At 41.3% G+C, this 22,616-nt stretch overlaps 1 protein-coding gene across 3 annotated transcripts in view; it reads right to left on the reverse strand.

The window, feature by feature from the left end:
* The window catches only part of DNER (delta/notch like EGF repeat containing), a 355,847-nt gene that overhangs the window by 104,068 nt on the left and 229,163 nt on the right, over positions 1–22,616 (reverse strand). For all 3 annotated transcript variants that reach the window (XM_004033309.5, XM_019022784.4, XM_055380616.1), the window contains exon 7: positions 14,386–14,499. In XM_004033309.5, the coding sequence (XP_004033357.1) occupies positions 14,386–14,499 (114 nt within the window). The remainder of the gene's footprint in view (positions 1–14,385; positions 14,500–22,616) is intronic.

Consider the following 22,616-nt stretch of genomic DNA (forward strand, 5'->3'; position numbering starts at 1 on the left):
CCCATGTGCTCTAAGCCCAGCTCACCAGTCTTACGCCACATGCTTCAGAAGCTGGCCCCACTGGCCTCCATTCAGTTTCCAGAAATAACAAGCCATTCCTCACCTTGATCCTTGCCACATGCCATTTCCACTGTCCAGAAGCTGCTGCTCCTACCTGCTTACAGAGTTGACTCCTCCTTATGTCTTAATTTTTGACATAAGTGTTAGACAAGCAGGTCTCTCCTGATCGCCTCATCCTAGGTACATATCCCTTTCTTATTCTGTATCACAGTACCCTGCTCACCCCTTTCATAGCACTTTTTATTTGCAATGAAATAGGTGTGTATTGGTTTCCCTGTTTATCACCTGTTTCCCACCCAGAATAAGACCACAGGCTTCTTGGAGCAGGAGCCAGGTTGTTTCCTCTCACCATTGTGCCTTGGCATCCAGCACAGTGTCTGAGCTATGGGAAGTGTGCAGTAAATGTCTGTGGAATAAATGAGTGGATTAAATGAATGGTGTAATAGAGAACATATTCCAACAGATTTGCAACACAATATAGTTAGGAAAAGCAAACTGACAAATATGGATGAGGTTTTAGAAATTACAGTGAGGGAATATGAAAGGAGAAATATTAGTCATTAGATGTTTTTATTACAGATATATAAATGAATAATCACTAGATCAAAATGAAAGTAGAAAATATATTTATTTATTTTGTGATGGGGTCTCGCTTTGTCTCCCAGGCTGGAGTATAGTGGCATAATCATGGCTCTCAGCAGCCTTGAACTCCTGGGTTCAAGTGATCTTACTGCCTCAGCCTCCCGAGTAGCTGAGATTACAAGCACATCCACCATATCCAATTAAATTTTAATTTTTTCATGGAAATGTGATCTCCCTATGTTGCCCAGGCTTGTCTTGAACTCCTGCCCTCAAGGGATCCTCGTGCTTTAGCCTCCCAAAGTGCTGAGATCACAGGCATTGAGCCGCTGTGCCCAGCTGAAGGTAAAACAGTTTATGAAGTATTCTGCGCATAGCACAGGAAAGCAAAGAGAAGGTAGAATCCTGACTCTCAAAGAGCTCATTCTTGTACAGCGGAGACCAGAAGGACATATTTGAGATAATGAGAGAACAAGTTGAGGCCATTTTTCCTTCCTGCAAACATTAATGGAATGATTCCACCCTGGCAGGAAGGGTGGAAGGACCAGCCCAGGCTGTCAAAATGGAATCAGTGTGTGAGGCACCAGCTCTAACTGTGGCAGAAATTCAGAAGGAAGAACCACTATGATGTGTGCAGGTCAGAAAAATCTCATGGGAGAGTTGGCTTTTCCAACTGGGCCTGAAAGAAAGCACAGGAGTTTACTTGGCAGAAGAGGACAAGGAGTGATGTTCAAATCAGAGAAGGGGTTTTGGCCAGTGTGTATGGAAAACTTAATTGGGACCACATTTGTTCCGGTTCTAAGAAAGCAGACAGTTATGCAAGATAAAGAGAAAGGGGAACATCTAGGAAAATCAATTACAAAATCATCAGCTGTAAAAGACCCAATAGGATTGCACTTTAAATGTGACTTTGAATTTTTAAGAAAATCCATTTGAGAGAGTAAAAAATATCTTAAGGACTTTTTCTTGAGCAGAACAGAAAGTCAAAGTTAGATTTAAGACAGGAAAATGAAAAACAGCTAGGAAATCATCAGAAGAATGTTAAATCAACTCTCCCTTAATTTGGAATACATAGAAGGGCATAAGAGATAAAACTTATTTAAAGGATATAGTTATGTGAACAAAAATAATTGGCTATTGACAATGGAGATTTAGAGGTTTGGTCAGAAGGTCTGCATTTCCCTCTGGGTCTTCATTTATCTAACCTAGACTAACTGGGAGCAGCCATGCATCAGGCACTGCTTCAAGACTTTCCATTCTAGTGAGGAAAACATACTATAAAAAAACAAGTAAATAGGTATCCTCAGTCAGGGCTACAGGTTATTGAAGCAGGGTGCGGTGGGTGGAGAATGGCGGGGGCTGTGTAAGATACTGGAGTCAGGAAGACCTAAGTGACACAAGGGGGAGAGAGAGCCATGTGAGGGCCCCTGTGAAGAAGGGTACAGGGTCAGGTGCAAACGCTCCCTGTAGCGTTGGATGTAAGGTGAATGGCTTCCCCCTGGAGGACAATTTCTAAGCCTTTGGCATGTTTGAACAACAACAAGAAGTCAGAATCTGGAGAAAAGGAAAGGAAGAGAGGAATAAGAAATGAGGTTGGAAATTGTGGAAGACAGTGTGGTGATTCCTCAAAGACCTAGAACCAGTAATACCATTTGACCCAGCAATCCTATTACTGGGTGTATACCCAAGGGAATAGAAATCATTCTATTATAAAGATGCATGCATGTGTATGTTCATTGCAGCACTATTCACAATAGCAAAGACATGGAATCCACTCAAATGCCCGTCAATGATAGACTAGACAAAGAAAATACACCATGGAATACTATGCAGCCATAAAAAGGAACAAGATCATGTCTTTTGCAGGGACATGAATGGAGCTTGAAGCCATTGTCTTCAGCAAACTAATGCAGGAACAGAAGACCAAGCACCACATATTCTCACTTATAAGTGGGAGCTGAGCAATGAGAACACGTGATCACAGGGAAGGGAACAGCACACAATGGGACCAGGGGGCTGAGGGAGGGAAAGCATCAGGATAAATAGCTAATGCATACAGGGCTTAATACCTAGGTGATGGGTTGATAGGTACGGCAAATCACCATGGCACACGTTTACCTATGTAACAAACCCACACATCCTACACATGTATCCTGGAACTTAAAATAACATTTAAAAAAAAATAAAAAACAAACAGAATCTCAGCCCCCATCCCATACCTGCTGAATCAGAATATGCATTTAAACAAGATCACTTAGTGATTTGTATGTACATTAAAATTCAAAAAGCAAAAAATAAAAGAAGAAATTAGGTTGGAGAGGTAGCCAGGGATATGTTGGCCCCAGACAACACCTTGGATGAGAAATCAGCAGAGATTCGAAAGGCAGGGAAGGAAAACATGTCATCTGCATTTTAGAGGGATCACTTTTCTCATCCTCCCCCTCAAAAACGCTCAGCTCCCAATAGCACCCCCGTATATCAAGTCGTGTAAAACTTGTCGAAAACTGGTGTGTCCTCTCCCTGGCCTTCTCCTTGTCCTCTTATAGCCAAATCTGTCCACTTCTCTCTATCTCCATTGTCACCTCTGTAATGCATTCAGCATTAAAGCTCATCTAAAGTAGTGTAACAGGCTCCTGACAGGTTTCTCTAATTCTTGTCCTCCCTGGATCCATTCTTCCCCCCTAAACACAGTAATTTCTTCCAAGTGCTAAAATTCTTCTCCTCTCCTGCTACCTGCTAAACCCATTCATGGTGCCCTTGTCCACACTCTTGGGCCATGTGCAATCCACTTAGCCCACTGCTTAAAGGTCTACCTGAGCCGACTCCTACTTCTCTCTCTAGCCTTCTGTCTTCCCTCCATCACATTCTGCAGTACGGCTCTGCTGAACTGCATTTTGTTCCCAGATTTCTGTGTCTCCCTCTCCCTCCCTAACCTCCCCCTGCTTTTCTCTCTTCCTGAAAGAGTCTTTCCTCTGCCTGCAGCCCTACTCATTCCTCAGGTTACTACTTAGTCTTCAAGTGTGTTTGAACATCACTTCCCTTGGAACACTTCCTGACTCTCCCTCCAGCCCTCAGTGTAGGTGAGTGGTCCCTCTTCAGACTCTACCACCTGATTACCCCAGAGGAGCCCTGTCACACCCCTGATCATACTGTCCATGCTGTCTCTCGGGGCCACTATTCCGTAAGACCCATGAGGCCAAAGCCACATATGTCTCGCTCACTGCTGAATCCCTTGTGATTAACACAATAACTGCTGCAAGGTAGGTAATCAATAAATAGTATGTGAATTAAGTGTTTTATTACATAAATAATGCCATATTCATATGATAGAAGCAATCATTAATTCTTTAGAATAATACTTAACAATATAGAACATGTAGAGCACGTTGTTCAGTTAAAGACACTCATTACAAAAGCGAATACACAGTCAGATCCGATTTTGGTTTTCTAAAAAGGGCATTAATAAAGTGACCTTAAAGATGTTCACCTAAAATGTAAAGTGATTTTTCTCTTGGGGTTGGAATTCGAGGCACTGTTTTTCCTTTGAGCACATTTGAGCATAAATTTCTTTGGCCATCAGGGAAAAAAATCACGAAAATGATTTAAAGTGCGGTGTCAAGTCTTGGACTGTCACGGAAAAGAGGACCCTGGTCAAATGCAATGACGGTGGCCAGTAGGGAACAGAAAGTCCCTTGTGAGTGTCCTGGGTCACAGCGGCCAAGGGCATTGCTAAGGGTAGGCTATTTGGGAGTAGAAAGTGAGGAAGGGACTCTAAACATGACAACTTCTTCATAGAAATTATAATTAAATGTAATTAGGCCAATTTTAAAGAAGAGCAGTGGGAAAATGTCTTTCAAAATGGGCTAAATTAACTGAGGAGAGGCGTCAGTATCTATCTTCAGCTGCCTTTTATCATTATGGTATCAGGTCACAGGAGATGAAATTAGGTTGGAAAAACAGAGTCAAAGAAGGGTTTATTTAACCAAAAATAATATATGATAAAGCAATTAACAAAACATTCTTCTACTTTCCCAGTCTTCTGTCTGTTCAACGTTGTCTTGGGCCTGGGTCTCTCTGTATGTCCCCTGCCTTAAGGTGGTCAGAGTCAGAGCCTCGACCTGAATAGTTCAGAAGAAGGGCCAGGACTGTATCACATGATATTTTGGTCCAAGTGAAAAACAAAAATTTCACTTTAGCTTCCCCCATTGTTGTGGTCTAAAGAGGGGTATGTGTGAGGAGATAATTCTGCTACAAGAAAAAATGAAAATTATATTTACTACTAGGGTATTTATATTTCTATTTTAAAGGATCTTTGTTGCATTTAAGAACCATGATATAATATGAATGTTTTGCGTTTAGCATGGAGAAGTTAGCTTTTAATAAACAGATCCTCCCACAAAACAGCTGTTAAATCTGACAAGAAAAAAAATAAAACTAAAAAGTGAAAAACTTCCTCAAGGCTCTGAAAAGTGAACCAAAGCAGGCAGGTTTTGGAAGGCAGTCAAAATACAGAGGCAGCAGCCAGCATGAGATCAGTTTCGCATTTAGGGGGTTCACATGGCCGGCTGCCACAGCCGTGACAGTGGCACAGGGAGATAAGACGACAGCACTGAACCTGCCGTTTCAGTCCAGAGGGACCCAGGAAGGGAAACCGCCTTTGCAGAATCATAACTGAGGAAATTATGACAGTGAAAGAAATCAGACCTAACGAACTCCACCTTGCTTCTAACCTTTAAGCTATCCTTCATTCCTGGGCATAGGCCAAGCTATAGGAAGGAATTCAGTTCATGGTTTGACTCTGAAATAAAATTGCTAATAGCCCTTTCCCAAAAGGACCCCTTTCTTGCCTAGGGAACCAGTCTGCCTTTGCAGGATTAACAAATTAGCTACAAGATTAGAAATTACAGTTTGGGGGGTCATGCAGCCTCTGGCTCCAAGAGTCTGAACCTCCCCAAGTTGTTCTTGGGGATAACATCACTATCGTAAAACCTAACATCAGTGCTTGAGATATTCTGCAGCCCCTACACTCAATGGATCAGCTGACACCATCCAGACAGGTAATCTGGCTCAACCAGTTCTGCCATCCCACCCAGGAACAGAAGACAGCAAGAAAAACTCACTTTGACCCCCTATGATTCCATCTCCAACCTGGCCAGTCAGCACTCCCCACTTCCCAAGCCCCTACCCGCCAAATTATCTTTAAAAACTCTAATCCCCAAAATATCAGAGATACTGAATTGAGTAATAATAAAACTCCTGTCTCCCGCACAGCCAGCTCTGCGTGAATTACTCTTTCTTGATTGCAATTCCCCTGTCTTGATAAATCAGCTGTGTCTAGGCAGTGGGCAGGGTGAACCCATTAGGTAGTTACAGAAGGAGCCTGGAGAAGGCATACCACGAGGAGTGAGGGAGGGTTCTGGGCAGGGAGACAGCCAAAGAAGGGGCCTCCAATTCTGAATATGAACTCTCCCGGAGTCTCTGGATGACCCCTAAACTGGGCACTGGAAGTAACCAGATGAGATGAGAGCTCCTGCACCCCACAGGCATCATGAGTTTGCAATGAGTCTAGCCAGTGAGATTCGCACATTTACTTCAGTGAACATTGGTTAATGCATCTTTGTGATATGGGGAGTTTCCTCATACATAAAATGTTATTGTCAGGACAGTTTTGAGATATTTACTCATTCATTCACTCAACAAATGTCTCGTATGTTTCTACATGCCAGATGCTTTAAGGGATACAGAAATGTTTAGCATCCCTGTCCTCAACGAGCCCAGAGCCCCATGAGGGACAGCGGGTGTACATCCAAATAGCTACCACCTGAAGTAAAACTGGATCAGGGAGGAATTGGTGCAGCAGAAAGAACATGAACTTCAGGATCAAACAAACCTGTTTAGAGCCTCAGGAATTATCTGACAAATGGCATAATAATACCTACCTTGTACAGCTGTTGTGCAGATTAAGTGGTGAAATTTATTAATTACTTATTCTCTGCGAGGTACTGATCTAAGCATTGCATATTCACAGCTCCATTAATTCTTATAACGACCCCTTTAGGTAGGCACTAATACTACCCTCGCTCGATAGATGGGGAAAATGAGGCATCGAGAATTTAAGTAAATTGTTCAAGGTCACTGGGGAGTAAGTAATCAAACAGGTTCAAACTCAGCAAAGTCTACTTGAGCCTCAGCTGTTAACTGCTAAGTTATGCTGAATAATAATGTCAAAGTGCTGGCCGGGCATGGTGGCTCACGCCTGTAATCCCAACACTTTGGCAGGCCAAGGCGGGCGGATCACCTGAGGTCAGGAGTTCGAGACCAGCTTGGCCAACATGGCGAAATCCCGTCTCAACTAAAAATACAAAAAATAGCTGGGCGTGGTGGTGGGCGCCTGTAATCCCACCTACTAAGGAAGCTGAGGCAGGAGAGTCGCTTGAACCCCGGGAGGCAGAGGTCGCAGTGAGCCAAGATCGCGCCATTGCACTCCAGTCTGGGTGGACAGACTGAGACTCCATCTCAAGTAATAATAATAATAATAATAATAATAATAATAATAATAATAATGTCAAAGTGCCAAGCACAGTGCTTAACACATAGGAGGCACTCAACAAATGGCAGACAGCATCAGTACTGTTATAGGTACTGCCGATGCTGTTGTTATTACTTTGAAGCATAAGAAAGAAAACCATCGTTGAAGTTCAAGACCTATGCCTGAAGTTTTAAAACTAAAATGTTGTAAGAATGCTAAATAATTGTCACGTGCAGATCTGGACACACACCTTTAGAAATCGAAATTTATGTTTATCCCTTAGGTATATCCCATCCCTTTTTTAGAAGAAAACCATCAAGGTATCATTTAAGTATTCATTCATTCATTCATCAAACTGTAACTTCTGACTGCCCTCTGTCAGCACTAAAGTGGGCGTCAGAACCATTTTCAAAGGGGAAAGAAAGCTAATGTGGAAAGAGGGTCCTGGTCATTCACTGAAAGTTAGTGCAGCCATTTTCCCCAGTGCTAATGAAAAAAAGCAGGCAACTAAAATTCCTTGCTGCATTTTTATTTAAACAACCTCAGAGAAACTGCTATGCAAAAAATAATAATAATAATAATAATTCAGTTGTAAAGCAAAATTAATGAGTTGTGTGCCAAACACAAAAATAAAATTTTGGAAGGGTGCAGTGGCTCACGCCTGTAATCCCCGTACTTTGGGAGGCCGAGGTGGGCGGATCACCTGAGGTCAGGAGTTCGAGACCAGCCTGGCCAACATGGTAAAACCCCGTCTCTACTAAAAATACAAAAATTAGCCGTGCGTGGTGATGGTCGCCTGTAATGCCAGCTATTCGGGAGGCTGAAGCAGGAGAATCACTTGAATCTGGGAAGCGGAGGTTACAGTGAGCCAAGATCGTGCCATTGGACTCCAGCCTGGGCAACAAGAGCAAAATGCCGTTTCAAACATAAAATAAAATAAGATAAAATTTTACTCACACTTAATAAATCTTACTACCCTGCTTTGATTCTAAAAGGTGAAACTATATACTACTCCAAGGATCTCAGCTGCTGTGATTCCTAAATGAAGTGGTGATTTAGGGATAATGCCAAATTTTGAAAGAACAAGAACAGCATTTTATTCAGGACTGTTAATTTTATGAGGGTATGTGGCATGTTTCTTATGTAAATACATGGAGTTTCATATGGTCCTAAGAGAGTGCTTTCACCAAGATCATACATGTTAGGGTGCTGGAAAAAAAAAAAAACTAAATCCCAAAACTATATCACCCTTAAATTCTGACTGGGTAACATGCCCAGTTTTTGAACAATACACATTATCTGAGAGATAACTTTTACGACATGTGTTGCTATTGCCTGCAAAACCCTTTAAGATGAAAAGCATTACCACTGAAATTTGAGTTCGACAAAAGGATTTATATAGCTAGGTTACCCAAGGCTATAAAATGAAAAAAAAAATAGTTTTGTAAATGCTTGGAGCTTGTTGCAGTGGAATTTAACCTACAGGACCTTTGGGCCAACATAAAGATTTAGACCCCAGGCATTCCCTAGAGTCACTTAGAGGTTATGAAGCTTTTCTCTATAAACGTGACTTGAAACATGATGGATTTATTGACTCAGCAAGTAGCTTTTAAACTGATATATTTGAATTAAAGACTTTTAAGAATAGGGTCCCTTAAAGGTAGTAGTCAACCTTCATCCTTTTTACCGAAGGAAACTAAGGGTGGAAGAGATAAAATTATGTGACTTACCCAAGGTTAGATGACTAATTAATAACAATCATCATAATAGCTAACATTAACTCAGCACCTACTATTTGCAAAGCACAGTGCTAAGGGCTTTCTCTAACCTTCACACTAACTTTAAACATGTATACGAGTGTTACTCCATTTTATAAATTAAAAAATGAGCCTCAAAGAAGCCAAGACCTTGTCAAAAGAGGTAGGTCTGGATTTCAAACCTAAGCAGTGTGACCCCAAACCACATGCATAAACCACTCCACTCTACTGCCTCGTCACGGGGCCTAGACTCAAATCTACTGACCTCCAGGCCAGAGAACGACACCAAATCTCCATCCTTGGCTATGAGAGTTTCCAGATTGTAAGATCTTTGATGTCTGACAGCAAAATCCAACATCGCATTGTAATAGTTATAGGACTGGAAGATGTGAGTCCTCTCCCTGGTTGTAACACTTGACTTCATAATTACAGTGCAAGAGCGGTTCATACAAAATCTATGTATTCCATAATCCTATCACATAGGAATAGTGTGAGGAAATACCTTTAATGCTTTTAAAATGCATTGGATAAAATGATATGTTTTCAAAATAGTGCATAAAGCCCCATATTCTCTCTTCGGTCTCTGATTGCCATATGTCTTCCGTAATAGGTAGGTGCCAGGAAGGTGGTTCCGTTTGACCAGGTGTGCTCTCCAGAAGGGGATGGTCATGCTGCAGAGCCAATGGATGTTCTTTATTGCTGGAGGCTTTCATCACTACTGATTTCTTTTTATTCTTTATTAATTTATGGGTATTCTACTTCAAATTCCCAGTGGAGGGGAGATGGAATTAAGATACTGATAATGGCTAGATAGTAGTATTCAGACTGTATTTATACATGTATCTAAATACATTCACATATTTAAATATACATATTTAAATACCAATATTCAGTAATCCTAAGTATATATAATTAGACATCTTCAGAATTAAAATGCATTTAGTTTAAAACTTAAGGATTTCAAAGTTCTAAACCAAATACGAAGACAATAAATTATTAAGCAATAATGCCAGGTTCTAAGTGCTTATCTTTGTCGTTGCTGTTATCATTCAATTAGGTGGATATTAGAAAACATTCATGATATTTCACTTTTATTTCTTATCATCCCCACCGTAACCAGAATCTGAAGCTACACTTTCCCAATATGAACCTAGTAAAAGCTAAGTCGAAATTCAGGAGAAATACAGAACCTGTTGATGAAGGATAAAAATCTCAGTGTAGAAGGGCAGACGTGTCCTGAAGGAGCGCAGCTATGAAGGTGACTGCAGCTGGCTCTCAGGCTGCCCGATTTGGAACTTTGTGAAGGAGCAGGAGTCACAGAGACAGTACCCAGAAAGGATGTTCAATCTCTACGGGCCTACCCAGGTCAGATGGAAAAAGGTCCTTGAAGGAAACAAAATGGAGATGAAAAGGGGGGAAAAGAGAAAGGATGCGGATGTGTGCTGTCGAGAGCTCTATCCAGAGGGAAAACCCCATTTTAACAGCTTTCCAGCCTGGGAGGAATTGATATAAAAGGATTTGACTTGCTCACCAAAAATAATAACTTCTCACTTTTTCCAGATTTAGAAAGTAAACAGCAGAGACATTTAGAAGTTTTCTTTGCATGCATTTTACTTATGATTATGGTTACAAAGATAATCTTTAAAAATATAATTGGATTTCTTTTAAAGAATATATTCAGAGATGGTATAGGACAGTAGTTGGGAGCACTAGAGCCAATTTCTAGCTTTAGTTTCCATTTCTGGCTATGTGACCTCAGGCAAGTTATTGATCCTCTTGTGCCTCAGTTTTCTAATCTGTTAAATGGAAATATTAACAGTGTGTGCTTCCTAGCACACAATACTAATTTGATTCTCATTGTTGTGAGAGTCAAATTAGTTAGTAGACATAGTGAGTGATAGCTAAGTGTTGACTTCTATTATTAAATTATTTACCAAATATTAATCCTTCCTGCTAACATCAAACGCAATCTGTAGGAAAGGTGTTGGAATTAGGTGTGGGAAACAAGATGAATAAAATACATTTCCTTTCCTCAAAGAATAACACAGAGAAGCAGGGCAAACAGAATCAACAAAAACCTACAATGGAGAAATGGAAAAGGAGGCAGGCAAGGGTCAGGGCTGGCTCTGAACCCCAGGACATTCTGGGAATTTGAGGCTCTGCTCAGACTTGCTCTCAGCATGTCTGATGTGAGAAACATCCTGGAGACACAGGATCTTTTTATTTCTTATTTTCTTTTTGAGACAAGATCTTGCTCTGTCACCCAGGCTGGAGTACAGTGGCACAATCTCGGCTCACTGCAACTTCCACCTCCTGGGTTGAAGCAATTCTTGTGCCTTAGCCTCCCGAGTAGCTGGGATTACAGGTCCGTGCCACCACACCCGGCTAAATTTTGTATTTTTAGTAGAGACAGGGTTTTGCCATGTTGGTCAGGCTGTTCTTGTACTCCTGGCCTGCAGTGATCCGCCCACCTTGGCCTCCCAGAGTGTTGGGATTACAGGCATAAGCCACCACACCTGGTGACACAGGCTCTTTTTAAAGTGCAAAGTGTTCTATAAATATGAGTTACTGCCAACACACAAAAGCAAGCACTGTAAGGATAGGCCAGTGGGAGAGGCAGCTTAAAAAATGCCAGTCACCAGGTATGAGCTCCTGCTAAGTGGCTGCCACACAATCCAGCAAATTTTTCTAAACTCTAATGAAAGCCTGCTTTTCCCTGCTCAGGCTTCAATGAAGATAAACCTTTGAATAAAAGTCTTTGTAATGGAAAATTCATCTCCATCTTGTCAATTCCAGAGCCTCGCATTTTCTCTAGGCTTTATCTAGGCAGCATGGAGGGGCTGGTGTGCCACCGGATAAAGGAGAAGGGTTCCTAGATCAGCATCCAGGATTTAAATTACTACCTAAAGGCCAATGTCTCTGCGTTTAGATGAGACCAGGCTTCTTCCAGACTCATAGAGCCAAAGCCTAGCTGACATCTCCACTTGACTATCACAAGGGTCTCTCACAAGGGTTCCAACATAGACCACTTCATTTTTCTGTTTCTCCATGAACAGCACAACCCACTGCAAAGCCCCAGACTCGCTGCCTCACCCTCCCTCACCTCCCACCACCTCGCTCCTTCTCAGGCCTCCTCCATTTTCTTTCCAAAGTTCTTCCAAATCCATCTGCCTCTCTCTTTTTCAAATTCCACCCTTCCATTCCTAGCAGCCAACATCTATTTCTTGGACTTCTACAACAGTCCCCAAACTTTTCTCCTTATTCCCACTCTTGTCTCTCTCTATTTATGTTCAACATTGTTCCAGAATGAAAAGTTCAAAGTTCCCTGCTTATCAATGGTTTAATAGTAATCATTATCATGAAAACAATAGTGATGAAATAGCTACTATGAATTCAGCACTTAGCCAGGCACTGTGCTAGGCACTTTATCTGTCTCAATTCATTTAATCCTTACACTGATCGCAGGACATAGACACAATCATCACCCCATTTTACAGATTAAAAACACCAAGATGCAGGGAGGTATAAAATCACATGCCCATGGGACAAAGCTGGTGATAGTGGAACTGGCCTTCAAACCTCCGCCTCCGACTCCCTCCCCTCTAGGATGAAGATGAAAGGCCTTGCGGGGCTCACCCAGCCCTGCAAGCCTTGCCCTGCCTGCTTCCACCTGCTGTCACCATGATTCTTCTCATCCTCTTAGCTCAGTCATGCCCTCAACTGCGCCATCTCCTCCCTCTCCTCTCCTAGGGTCTTTGTACATGGGAGTCTCTCCCAGCTCTCCAAGCCCAGGCAGATCCCTTCTGTGCATCTTCAAGGCACCTATTCCTGCATGTAATTACATACTTATCTGTGTGTGCACTATTGGAGGGGCCATCTCAGCCTTCCTTAGCATTATATCCTAGCTCCTAGCACAGTGCCTGGTACATGTGAAGAGCTCAGCAAATCATTAACAACTAGGAAATTGTAGTACAAGTGCAAGCAAAATTCCGTTTTTAGTTCAAGGGCCATTGTTTATTACCAGTGTGATTTTGTGCAAATTACCCCCATCTGAACTTCCAGAGGCCTGATTGTAACTTTCAGGTAACAATCCCAGCAATAATAGGAAAGCATGTTGGAGTTCTTACAGCACTTTCACAAAAATTCCATTTGGTCCCAGGATGACCCTGCAGGCTGCCCTTGACTAAACACTAAACGACAAGGCCTTCAGTCAGAGTTAGGTGGCGACTGACTAACCAAGGGTGTGACAGAGCTTTAAGAACTGCAAAGTGCTCTATGTGAGTGAAGACTGGTGCTGCTTGCTCAGTCATCAGCCTTCAGCAACGTTTCCAAGGTTTCGCATTTGTTTAAGGGAGCTGAGCCTAAATTGCAAAAGAAGGAGAGGGTGAAGAGCAGGGCTTGCCAAACACATTTAACTCATCACCAGCACAGAGAGAGAGAGAGGGATGGCTAAGTGGGCCACAGCCATCTCACCCCGGCCCCCACCCTGGCCCCTGCTCTGCCCAAGTGAGCAGGAAGACAAGAACCTGCCCTTCTTTAGTTGATGTTCACTTCTCCGAAATATTCGATTATGAGGTACTGCCGATCACAGGGGCAGCTCCTGAAGAACCGAAGCACTTCGGTTATCTGGGAAGCCAGTGGCCTCTTACCAACACCCTCCTGGACCACCGCCCTCCCCCTGCCTCTCAGCCTTAGGTAGTCTAAGGTAATTGTGAATACAGAGATGCTTCCTTAGGCTCTCAGGCTCTACATCTAATCTCTGCAGAGGATGTGACTCTATGTAGTTGTCAATGTTACTTCTGTGGATCAGAAGCTTACATGCTGGTTCTAAAAAACAATCTAATGTCATGTTATTCTTACAAAATTAACAATTGAAAATAATCCCTTCCATAACATCGCTGCAAGCAGAAATGGGAACAAAACTTCCTCAAATCACAAAACAATTTTGTGAACACCAGCTTGATAGCTGTGATTATCTGCCTGCTTCTTCAGGTAAAATTATGCCAGCAGTAAAACTGCTTTTTAAAATAAAAGTAGCCCTAAAGATGTGGTTTTTCAGGTGACTTGAATTTTCTAAGACATTATGAAGTTGATTTAAAAACAGAAGCAGGTGAACTTTATGTTGAATTTTTAAATGTAAACTCATATCAAAAACCAAACAAAATAGAAATCTTACGTAAATTGTCACCATTAGAGATTCTATTTTATTATAGCTATTCATTTTCAATGTATAAATAAAATCACAGAAAGTCCTAGATTATGTCTAATATTCAAATAATTTTCAAGCTATGCTAGCATAGAGTTAAAAAGGGGGACTATCTTCTATTTTTGTTTTATAAATCAAACAAAACAGGAAGTTCTCTTGTGTAGAGTTTTGCAGAAACATAGTATAAGGCTGACCAAATTAGTTTATGATTTAAAATGAAAAAAGTTCTTTCTGGAGTAATAAATACTAATTACCTTCTGGACACTGGCAGGTGAATCCACTGAGACTGGAAATGCATGTTGCTCCATTTCTGCATGGGTCTAGGATGCAGTAATCAATCTTGGACTGGCAAAGCTCTCCAGTATAACCTGAATAAAACAAAATGTACATTTTATAAAATAAGCTCTTCCAGACCCACCATGAGCCACTCTAGGAATTGATGGATTCAACTGGTACCTGCCCAGTGAAGGCAGCGGCAGCCTTCAGCTAAGCTGCTCCTAGATCTCATTTATTTTTACAAACTATGGTAGTTTAGAAATAATCATAGTGGTTTAGAGTCATAGTTCAAAAATCATTTACTCTGCAAAAATCTTTATTGCAAGAAGACCACATTTCTTCGGCATTAGGTCTGTGTTTCATCTTGAAATACCAGTCGGAACTTTCAGAAGCTGAGACTGAGTATCACGTTGGTAGCTTCCTTCTGACGCAGGAATTTACAGTGTTCAGCTTGATCTAACTGAGATAATAGCCACATTCCCTAGGCCATCACAACACCTACATAAAAAGCATTAGGAAAATGTCTAGGTATGAGCAGTTTTAATTTATAATATGTTAGAGCTAGAATAACCCACCTGTGTTAATTCTGTGACCTCTCCCCCACTTTAAAGATAAAGAGATTGAGGCACACACAATGCTAAGCGCATTAATATATTTTTATTAATACTTACTTAACTCACAAATCCAACTAAATTATCTGTGAAGCAAGGCTCTCATGGTAATTTTGTTGGATTGTAACATAACTACACACATGTGGTGAGGAAATAAGGAAATAAGGAACACCTGTGCAGTCAAAAAGCTTTAAATACTTCCAGAATTTTGTTTATTAATTTTGAAAACAAAGCCCCTGGAGAGAAAAGTTTAAAAAATAAAATCCTAATAAATTTCTCATTATAAAGTGGAAAACGGTAAAGAAAGTTTGGAAAATTTAAGACATTACACAGAAAAAGAAAAAATGTGCCCTTGGTTATGTTATTTTGAGTGACAGGACCATCAATACTGTAGAGATAATTCCTATCAAAAATTGTGAGTCATAGATATTTTCCACACAATTATGATCATAGTGTAACACTTTATTTATTTCTAGGACAGTTTTAACTACATAAAATCTTGTCTTTCTGAATTACTAGTTTTGAAAGACTGCCATTAGCACTTGAATCTGAGATTTACAAACCAAAAAGATCCAGTGATACTAGAAAAGAGATGATTCACCTGAGCTTCAATTACCTGCCAAATAGATTGTAAATTACAGATTGGGAATGTGGAGGCATCCATTTGCAATGCTACTCACAGGCATTCAAGCCGTGTAGGAGATTCTAGCTAATTCATGGTATGAGAAGAGGAGTAAGACAAGCGCATAAACTAAAAATCCAAACACCAGGAAAAAAGGCTATTTCAAAATTCTAGAACAGATTAAATAAAAGCTGTAAATTCAAAATAAGGGACAGTGAATTGTTTTTAAGAGGAATGCTGCAAATAACTTTTTGGCTAAAAATAATAGCCCAAACTTACAAAAATCACTTATTTTTATTCTACATTAATTAATATTAATAATTTATCCACACATTGATACCTAATTCATCCATACTCATGTAACCTTATGAGGTTAGTGTTATTAGAATCACCCTATTTTTTTTTTTACTTCAACTTTTATTTTAAGTTCCAGGGTACCTGTGCAGGATGCGCAGGTTTGTTACATAGGTAAACGTGTGCCACGGTGGTTTGCTGCACAGATCAACCCATCACCTAGGTATTAAGCCCAGCATTCCTTAGCTGTTCTTCCTGATGCTCTCCTTCCCCAAACCCCCACTCCCAACAGGCCCCAGTGTGTGTTGTTCTCCTCCACGTGTCCATGTATTCTCATCATTCAGCTCCCACTTAAAAGTGAGAGCATGTGGTGTTTGGTTTTCTGTTCCTGTGTTAGTTTGCTGAGGGTAATGGCTTCCAGCTCCATCCATGTCCCTGCAAAGGACATGATCGCATTCCTTTTTATGGCTGCGTAGTATTCCATGGAGAATCACCCCATTTAACAAATGAGGAAACCGAGGATTATGAAGGTTAAGTAATTTGCACACAGTCATACAGGGAGTCAGAGCCCTGTGTCCAAGCCCTTTCACACAGTACGCCTAAGGTTACGCTTAAGGCACTCTGCATCACCATCGTCAACAAACAGGTATTTAGTATGAAGGGAAAATAACAGAAAATAATGGGTAAGAAAACACATAGAAAGAGACACAGAGCTTGATATAAAAACCATCAATATTCAGCTAGGTGCGGTAGCTCATGCCTGTAATCCCAGCACTTTGGGAGGTTGAAGCAGGCAGATTACTTGAGGCCAGGAGTTCAAGACCAGCCTGACCAGCATGGCAAAACCCTGTCTCTACTAAAAATACAAAAATTAGCCAAGTATGGTGGCATATGCCTGAAATCCCAGCTACAGGGGAGGCTGCAGCACGAGAGTCATTTGAACCGAGGAGGCAGAGGTTACAGCAAGCTGAGATTGCGCCACTGCACTCCAGCCTGGGCAATGGAGTGAGACTTCGTCTCAAAAAAATAAACAAAAAACCATAAATATAAATATTCATCCATAACTTACAGCCTATGTGTGGTTGGTTATGCTTAGGCTGGAGGTGCCAAGAATTATTTTTTCAAATCCCTGACTTCAAAGATTCTACAATATGGCTAGAAAAGTATAGTACATTTATGAAAAAGCTAACCGATTACAAGTGGTAGCTTCTTAGAGGCAGTGTGGCCTAAAGGATGTGGATGGCATCATGAATTCTGTCCCCAGAAAGATGTCAGAATTGCGACCACAGAATGACACAAAACCATGACCCACAGCCAGCAGCCAATTCGGTCTCAGATGTGAGAGATGTACATCCCCACCAGACAGAAAAAATAGAAGAATGCAGGACTCTGTAAACTTCAAAGTTCTTTCAATAAAATTTTAACAATCACTTCCTTTTTACTTTTTATCTAAGGATTTAAAACATACTTAAACATAGAGAGATGAAGTTATAAACCTCACGTATCCATCACCCAGCTCCAACCATTATTAGCATTTTGTCTGTTTAATTTCATCTAATCTCCTCGTATTTTCCTAGGTTCCCCATGAGGGTATTTTGAATCAAATTTCATTTCACCTGTAAATATTTCAGTATGCATTTCTAGCAAAAGGAGAGTTTTTTAAAGATCACTTTTAATGGCCTCTTTAATTAATATTTCATTCCATTTACAAATTTAAACACTTTAAAACATATTTATTTATATTTAATAATATCAACAATTTTCTTAAGTACCACAACTGTCTGATAATGCACAAATATTCCCATGCACTTAATTCTTACAGATCTAATAAATTATAAGTGAGGGTGAATCTTAAATGCTGTTAAGTGCCCCAATACTGTATACAAGTTCGGTAAGATTTCAATCAAAGAGGCTAATTTACATTTTTAATTGTCATAACAGCTTCGGGACCTCACTGGCATTTTGTGGGTAAAGATACTGGGGTCTTGCAGGACTTGAGACGGTCTAATATATTAATAACAGAGTTGTCACACTGAAAATGCCAATAGTTCCCTCCAATGAGAAACAGTGGTCCACATTCAACACTTTGTCATTGCTTTATTTCCCTGAGCTTTAAAGTCTTTATAGTAAAGATTTTGAAAACACGGGAAACATGGAACTATGGAGAAAAAGATTATGTGTAATGCTCTAGACCCGTAAAGTATGAGCATATTGACATGTATGTGGGTTCAGTATTACTGGAGATGAAGAACACTAATGGAGGAGCATGGACTGGGGTGTAGGAGGAAGCAGGGAGGCAGGGGTGAGATCATGGGATTATAGGACCACTGAGCATCCTCAGCTGCAAGTGGCCAGTGCTACTGGCAATAACCAGCTATGGATCTGCAAAGCCGATGAGGGTAGCCTGATGCTCTACCCACCCCAGTCTCCCTGGAAAGGGAGGGGCCCTTTGGCAGGACAGTTGCTTGGTGTGAGCATTTCCCAAATTAGACGTATGGACCATGATGGCAGGAGCTCAAGACCTGACAATCATTTACACCAGACTCACCAAGAGGACCAGGTATTATTCTTGGCCTCCAGGGAGTTACTAGTTGGCAGTCCCAAGAGTACCATCATCAACTATATTACTCCCATTACGGTTGCATTACTAGCCAAGTGAAGACAGTTCTGGGAGAGGAGAGGCAGAGGACAAGGAGCCAGGAGCATCCTATGGCTGGCTTCAGAAACTCTCAAATACCAGCAAGTCACTCCTTAGACCCTCAGAGAGCAGAGGCTTCACTGAAGGTGTTGGGCAAATCACTGGTATTGATATACATGTAATACTCTGAACTGGATACCTAAGATCTACACAAATCACCCTTCCTGTGTCTTTTGGTTTTTTATTTGATCTCATAATCAAGGACTCAAAACTAAATGAGTGACTGGTAGAAATTTAAATGAAAAATACCATTAAAGTCTTGGCCTGGGTTTTCTTTCTTCCATCCTGCTAAAATCAAACTCTTCTCTGGGGACTAAAGTAACCATACCAACTATGACTAATATTTCCTTTTGCCACTAAAGCAATGACAAACACCCAGAGGACCTCGTAGAAGATATACAAGCAAGACTGATGGTATCGATGCCACAGACACAAAAGGTAATACACGGTGGCCATTCTGTGTGTGTTATGGAAGAATTTGCTCTAGCATGCACACACAACAGGCATTTCAGCCCTGGAAACCTATGCCATAGCTCCCAAGTGGAAGGTGGGCAAGACATGGAGAAAAACCCATGTAAAGGCACAAAATAGTGCAGAAAATGTGTGAATGTCATTGACACTTGACTAAAAATGCACGACAATGATAAACTCCCTCATTTTGATTTCCAAATGACAAAAGTCTATACCTAACCATGGAGGCAAGTATCAGCAATGGTCTTTCTTTCCTCTAGCTAGTGGTACTCCCTCTAAGCCCCCCATGGGCAGACCACAAGCGTTCGTGAACCACCTGCCAAGTTATTGTCACAACCACGTAATACCTTTCACGTTGTCTAGTCCCAAACCTCACTGCCTCTCACCAGGACTCCAGCAATGGTCGCCCAGCCCCTGTCTTCACTGCCACACTTGCTTTCTTTCAATCCATTCTCCACATACGAATAGCCAAAGAGATCTTTTTAAGATATAATTCATATCCTATTACTCCTTACTTAAAACCCTCCAATGGCTTCCCAAAAGGTTTGGAATAAAACCCAAACACTTTACCCAGGGGCTAAAAGATACCGCGTGGTGTGGCCCCTGCACCCTCATCTTGGCCCAGTCCTGCCACTGACCACCGTGCTGCAGCCACCCAGGCCTCACTCTATTCCGAATCTTGCCAAGCTTCTGCTCACAGGCATCAGTATTGTTTTCATGCTGTGGCCTCAGGACCAGAAAGAATCATGAGAGGGATGCAGGATTCAACAGAAGCAGTTATAGTCCTGCCCTACAAAGAGAAGTGGGGCACAGATTTAAAATTGTCCTGAGATGGAGAAATTACTGAAGAAAGTTAGCAATAAACTTTTGGGAGTGGAAAGGAGAGGACCAGTGGAGGTATAGTGGAATTTCATTTGTAAAATCAGGAAATAAAGACAGGAGGGTTTACAAATAAATTGCACAACAGAGTGGAAGACCTAAGAGAAGGGTATCAAAGCTTTAAAGTTATCTCTAGAACCAGGTAGGGAGACATGAAAATGTCTTACAAGGGCTACAGAGAAAAGTGCAAAATCCAGCTAAGGAGGGAAGGAAAATAGCTACAACCTTAGTGGGAGTTACCAATAAAATCAGAACAATTAAACAATAATGTCTCTGGGACTCAGGGACTGTGGGTTTTGAAATCAAGCCCATTGATGAGTATGAGCGTGGAGTTTCCTGTTGGATGGCAATAATAGGGAGAGGTGGCTTATGTGTGCTCATCCCACTGATATGAGAAGAATCACCCTGGATGCCCAGGACTCCTGAGACAGCCAAAAACCTCCCTCCCAGAAACAACCTTAGTCCTCTGACCGTCAACTGCAATTCATTTGGGTCAAGAACCACAGTTAGCTTAGGATAATGAAGCTCTTCCATTAGCGGTATGAGTCTTCCAGCCACAAGAAGAGATAGAGCCAAGTATAGAGATGATGATATGAGGACGTAGATCAAGCCCATGGTTCTGCCACTTTGTGTCTGGTTTAAGCTAATCTGTGCCTATTGGTATGCAAAGAATGTGTGATGATTGAGAAAAAATGTGGTGTGTGAGAGAATCTATCACACTTATGATTCCAATTAAAATGTTTAGCTGAGTAATTGGTTTTTGATTGATGAATTTAAGTTGAAAGATAAGATTAAGTCAGAACCCATTGGGATGTTGAACAGAGCTTGAGAATCATTATAGTGTTTAAGTTTACTTCTCACAAGGGAACACATACAAAAGATAATTTCAAATAGTCTTCTCTGTGCCCAAAGGACATTCTGGGACGCCAGAAAACTCACCCCTGGACCCTGTGGTCACACTGCAGGGCTGTTTCCTCTGACTCTGCAGCCTTCTGTGCCCACCCTCTTTCATTAGTTAGCTCTAAGCTCAGAAGTCACTTGCTCAGACCTCAGGCTTTTTGCCCTTGTTTATTCTAAAACTTCGCTCTTATTTCTACTTGAAACACACACACATACTTGTTACCTCCCCACCCAGAAGGTGACCCATGGGAGCAGGGCTGCAGTGTATCCCCAGGTCACCTCTGTGCTCATCACAGTATACTTATCATTACCTACAATGATTTTCTGTATTGGTTTCCTTCCGAGAACATAAACTCCCTGAGAATCAGGACTTTCTCTGCCTTGTTCACCTATGGGCCCTCCAAACTTAAACATTTCCTGGCACAATTATTTGTTGAAGGAGCAAATCCACTTGCTTAAAGTTTTTGTCCCAAAATCAACCTTATCTTTCAACTTAGGTTTAGCCTCTCCCTAAGCAATAATATCGAGAACGGCCTGGGTAAAATGTGCTAGTTGCTTGTTTTCCTAATGCACATTAAAATAAATGCAGAGCTATTGAAGTAAAAACATTGTTATCTCAAATATCTGCCATCAAAAATCACCTTGGTGCCATCATGGTCTGTACATCTAACTTGGGAAACACTGCAATGAGCAACTGTCCTGCTAAAGGGCCCCCTCCTTTCTAGGCAGACTGAGATCAGTAGAGCATCATGCTGCCCCTCTTCTGAACTTCAATCTTGTTTCTCCAGCTAGCATTCAGCACCTCCAACAGGTCTCTGCAATATGGCAAATCAACAAGGCTGAAGCAGAACTCTTCATTTTGTTGTTGTTGTTCAGGAGCCCATATCCAGACTTAATTCCTTAGGTCAGTGGTTCTTGACTGGGGTGATTCTTCCCCCAGGTGTCATTGGCGATGTCAGGAGACTTTATGTATTGTTATACCTCTGAAGGTGTGACTGGCATCTAGTAGGTAGAGCCAGGGATGCTGCTGAACACTCTCCAATATACAAGACAGTCTCCTACAACAAAGAATTATCCAAGGCAAAATGTCCTGAACACCAAGGTTGAGAAGCCCTGGTTTAGGTCAATGGAACCTTAGTCCTTCAGACTATAAACCTTTGTTTTGGTTTCAGAGCCTCTTATCTTCCCTAAAACAGAAACTGCTCCTTTACAAAGCAGAGAAACAGCACCTTCAGAACATCTTTAAAAAATCAGCATTCTTAGGAATATTTATAATCCCTAGCAAATTCAAGGCCATTGTAAAATACATTGACCCAAAACCCTAAGAACCTGAGGAACTTATAATTGGGATGTTCTATGAATAAGTAAAATAATTCATTCAAAAACAGATGACTATTGAAAATACTGACCTCTCCTTTTAGGGAATTGCAGCGATTTTATTGTTTCTTTGAAGAACACTGCAGTATAACAAAGACAGAAGAAAAGTTGTGACTCAGGGTATATGGTAAGGATGCCCTTTGAGGACATATGGCACAGCTGGGAAAGCCCTCAACTCAGGCTTCGTGCTTTTAAAGGGTCTGACCGTGAGCAATGATGTTAGGTGAAATACAGTCCCTGACATAGGAAGCAAAGCCTGGCAGCGAGTAAATTCTTAAAAAGGCAAAAGGCAGAAAGTGACCAGACACTTGAAGGAAATGCATGCATTTCATCAGTGGGTGTTCACAGATTACATTT

The sequence above is a fragment of the Gorilla gorilla genome, chromosome 11 (genome assembly GCF_029281585.2).
Source record: "Gorilla gorilla gorilla isolate KB3781 chromosome 11, NHGRI_mGorGor1-v2.1_pri, whole genome shotgun sequence".
Lineage (NCBI taxonomy): Eukaryota > Metazoa > Chordata > Mammalia > Primates > Hominidae > Gorilla > Gorilla gorilla.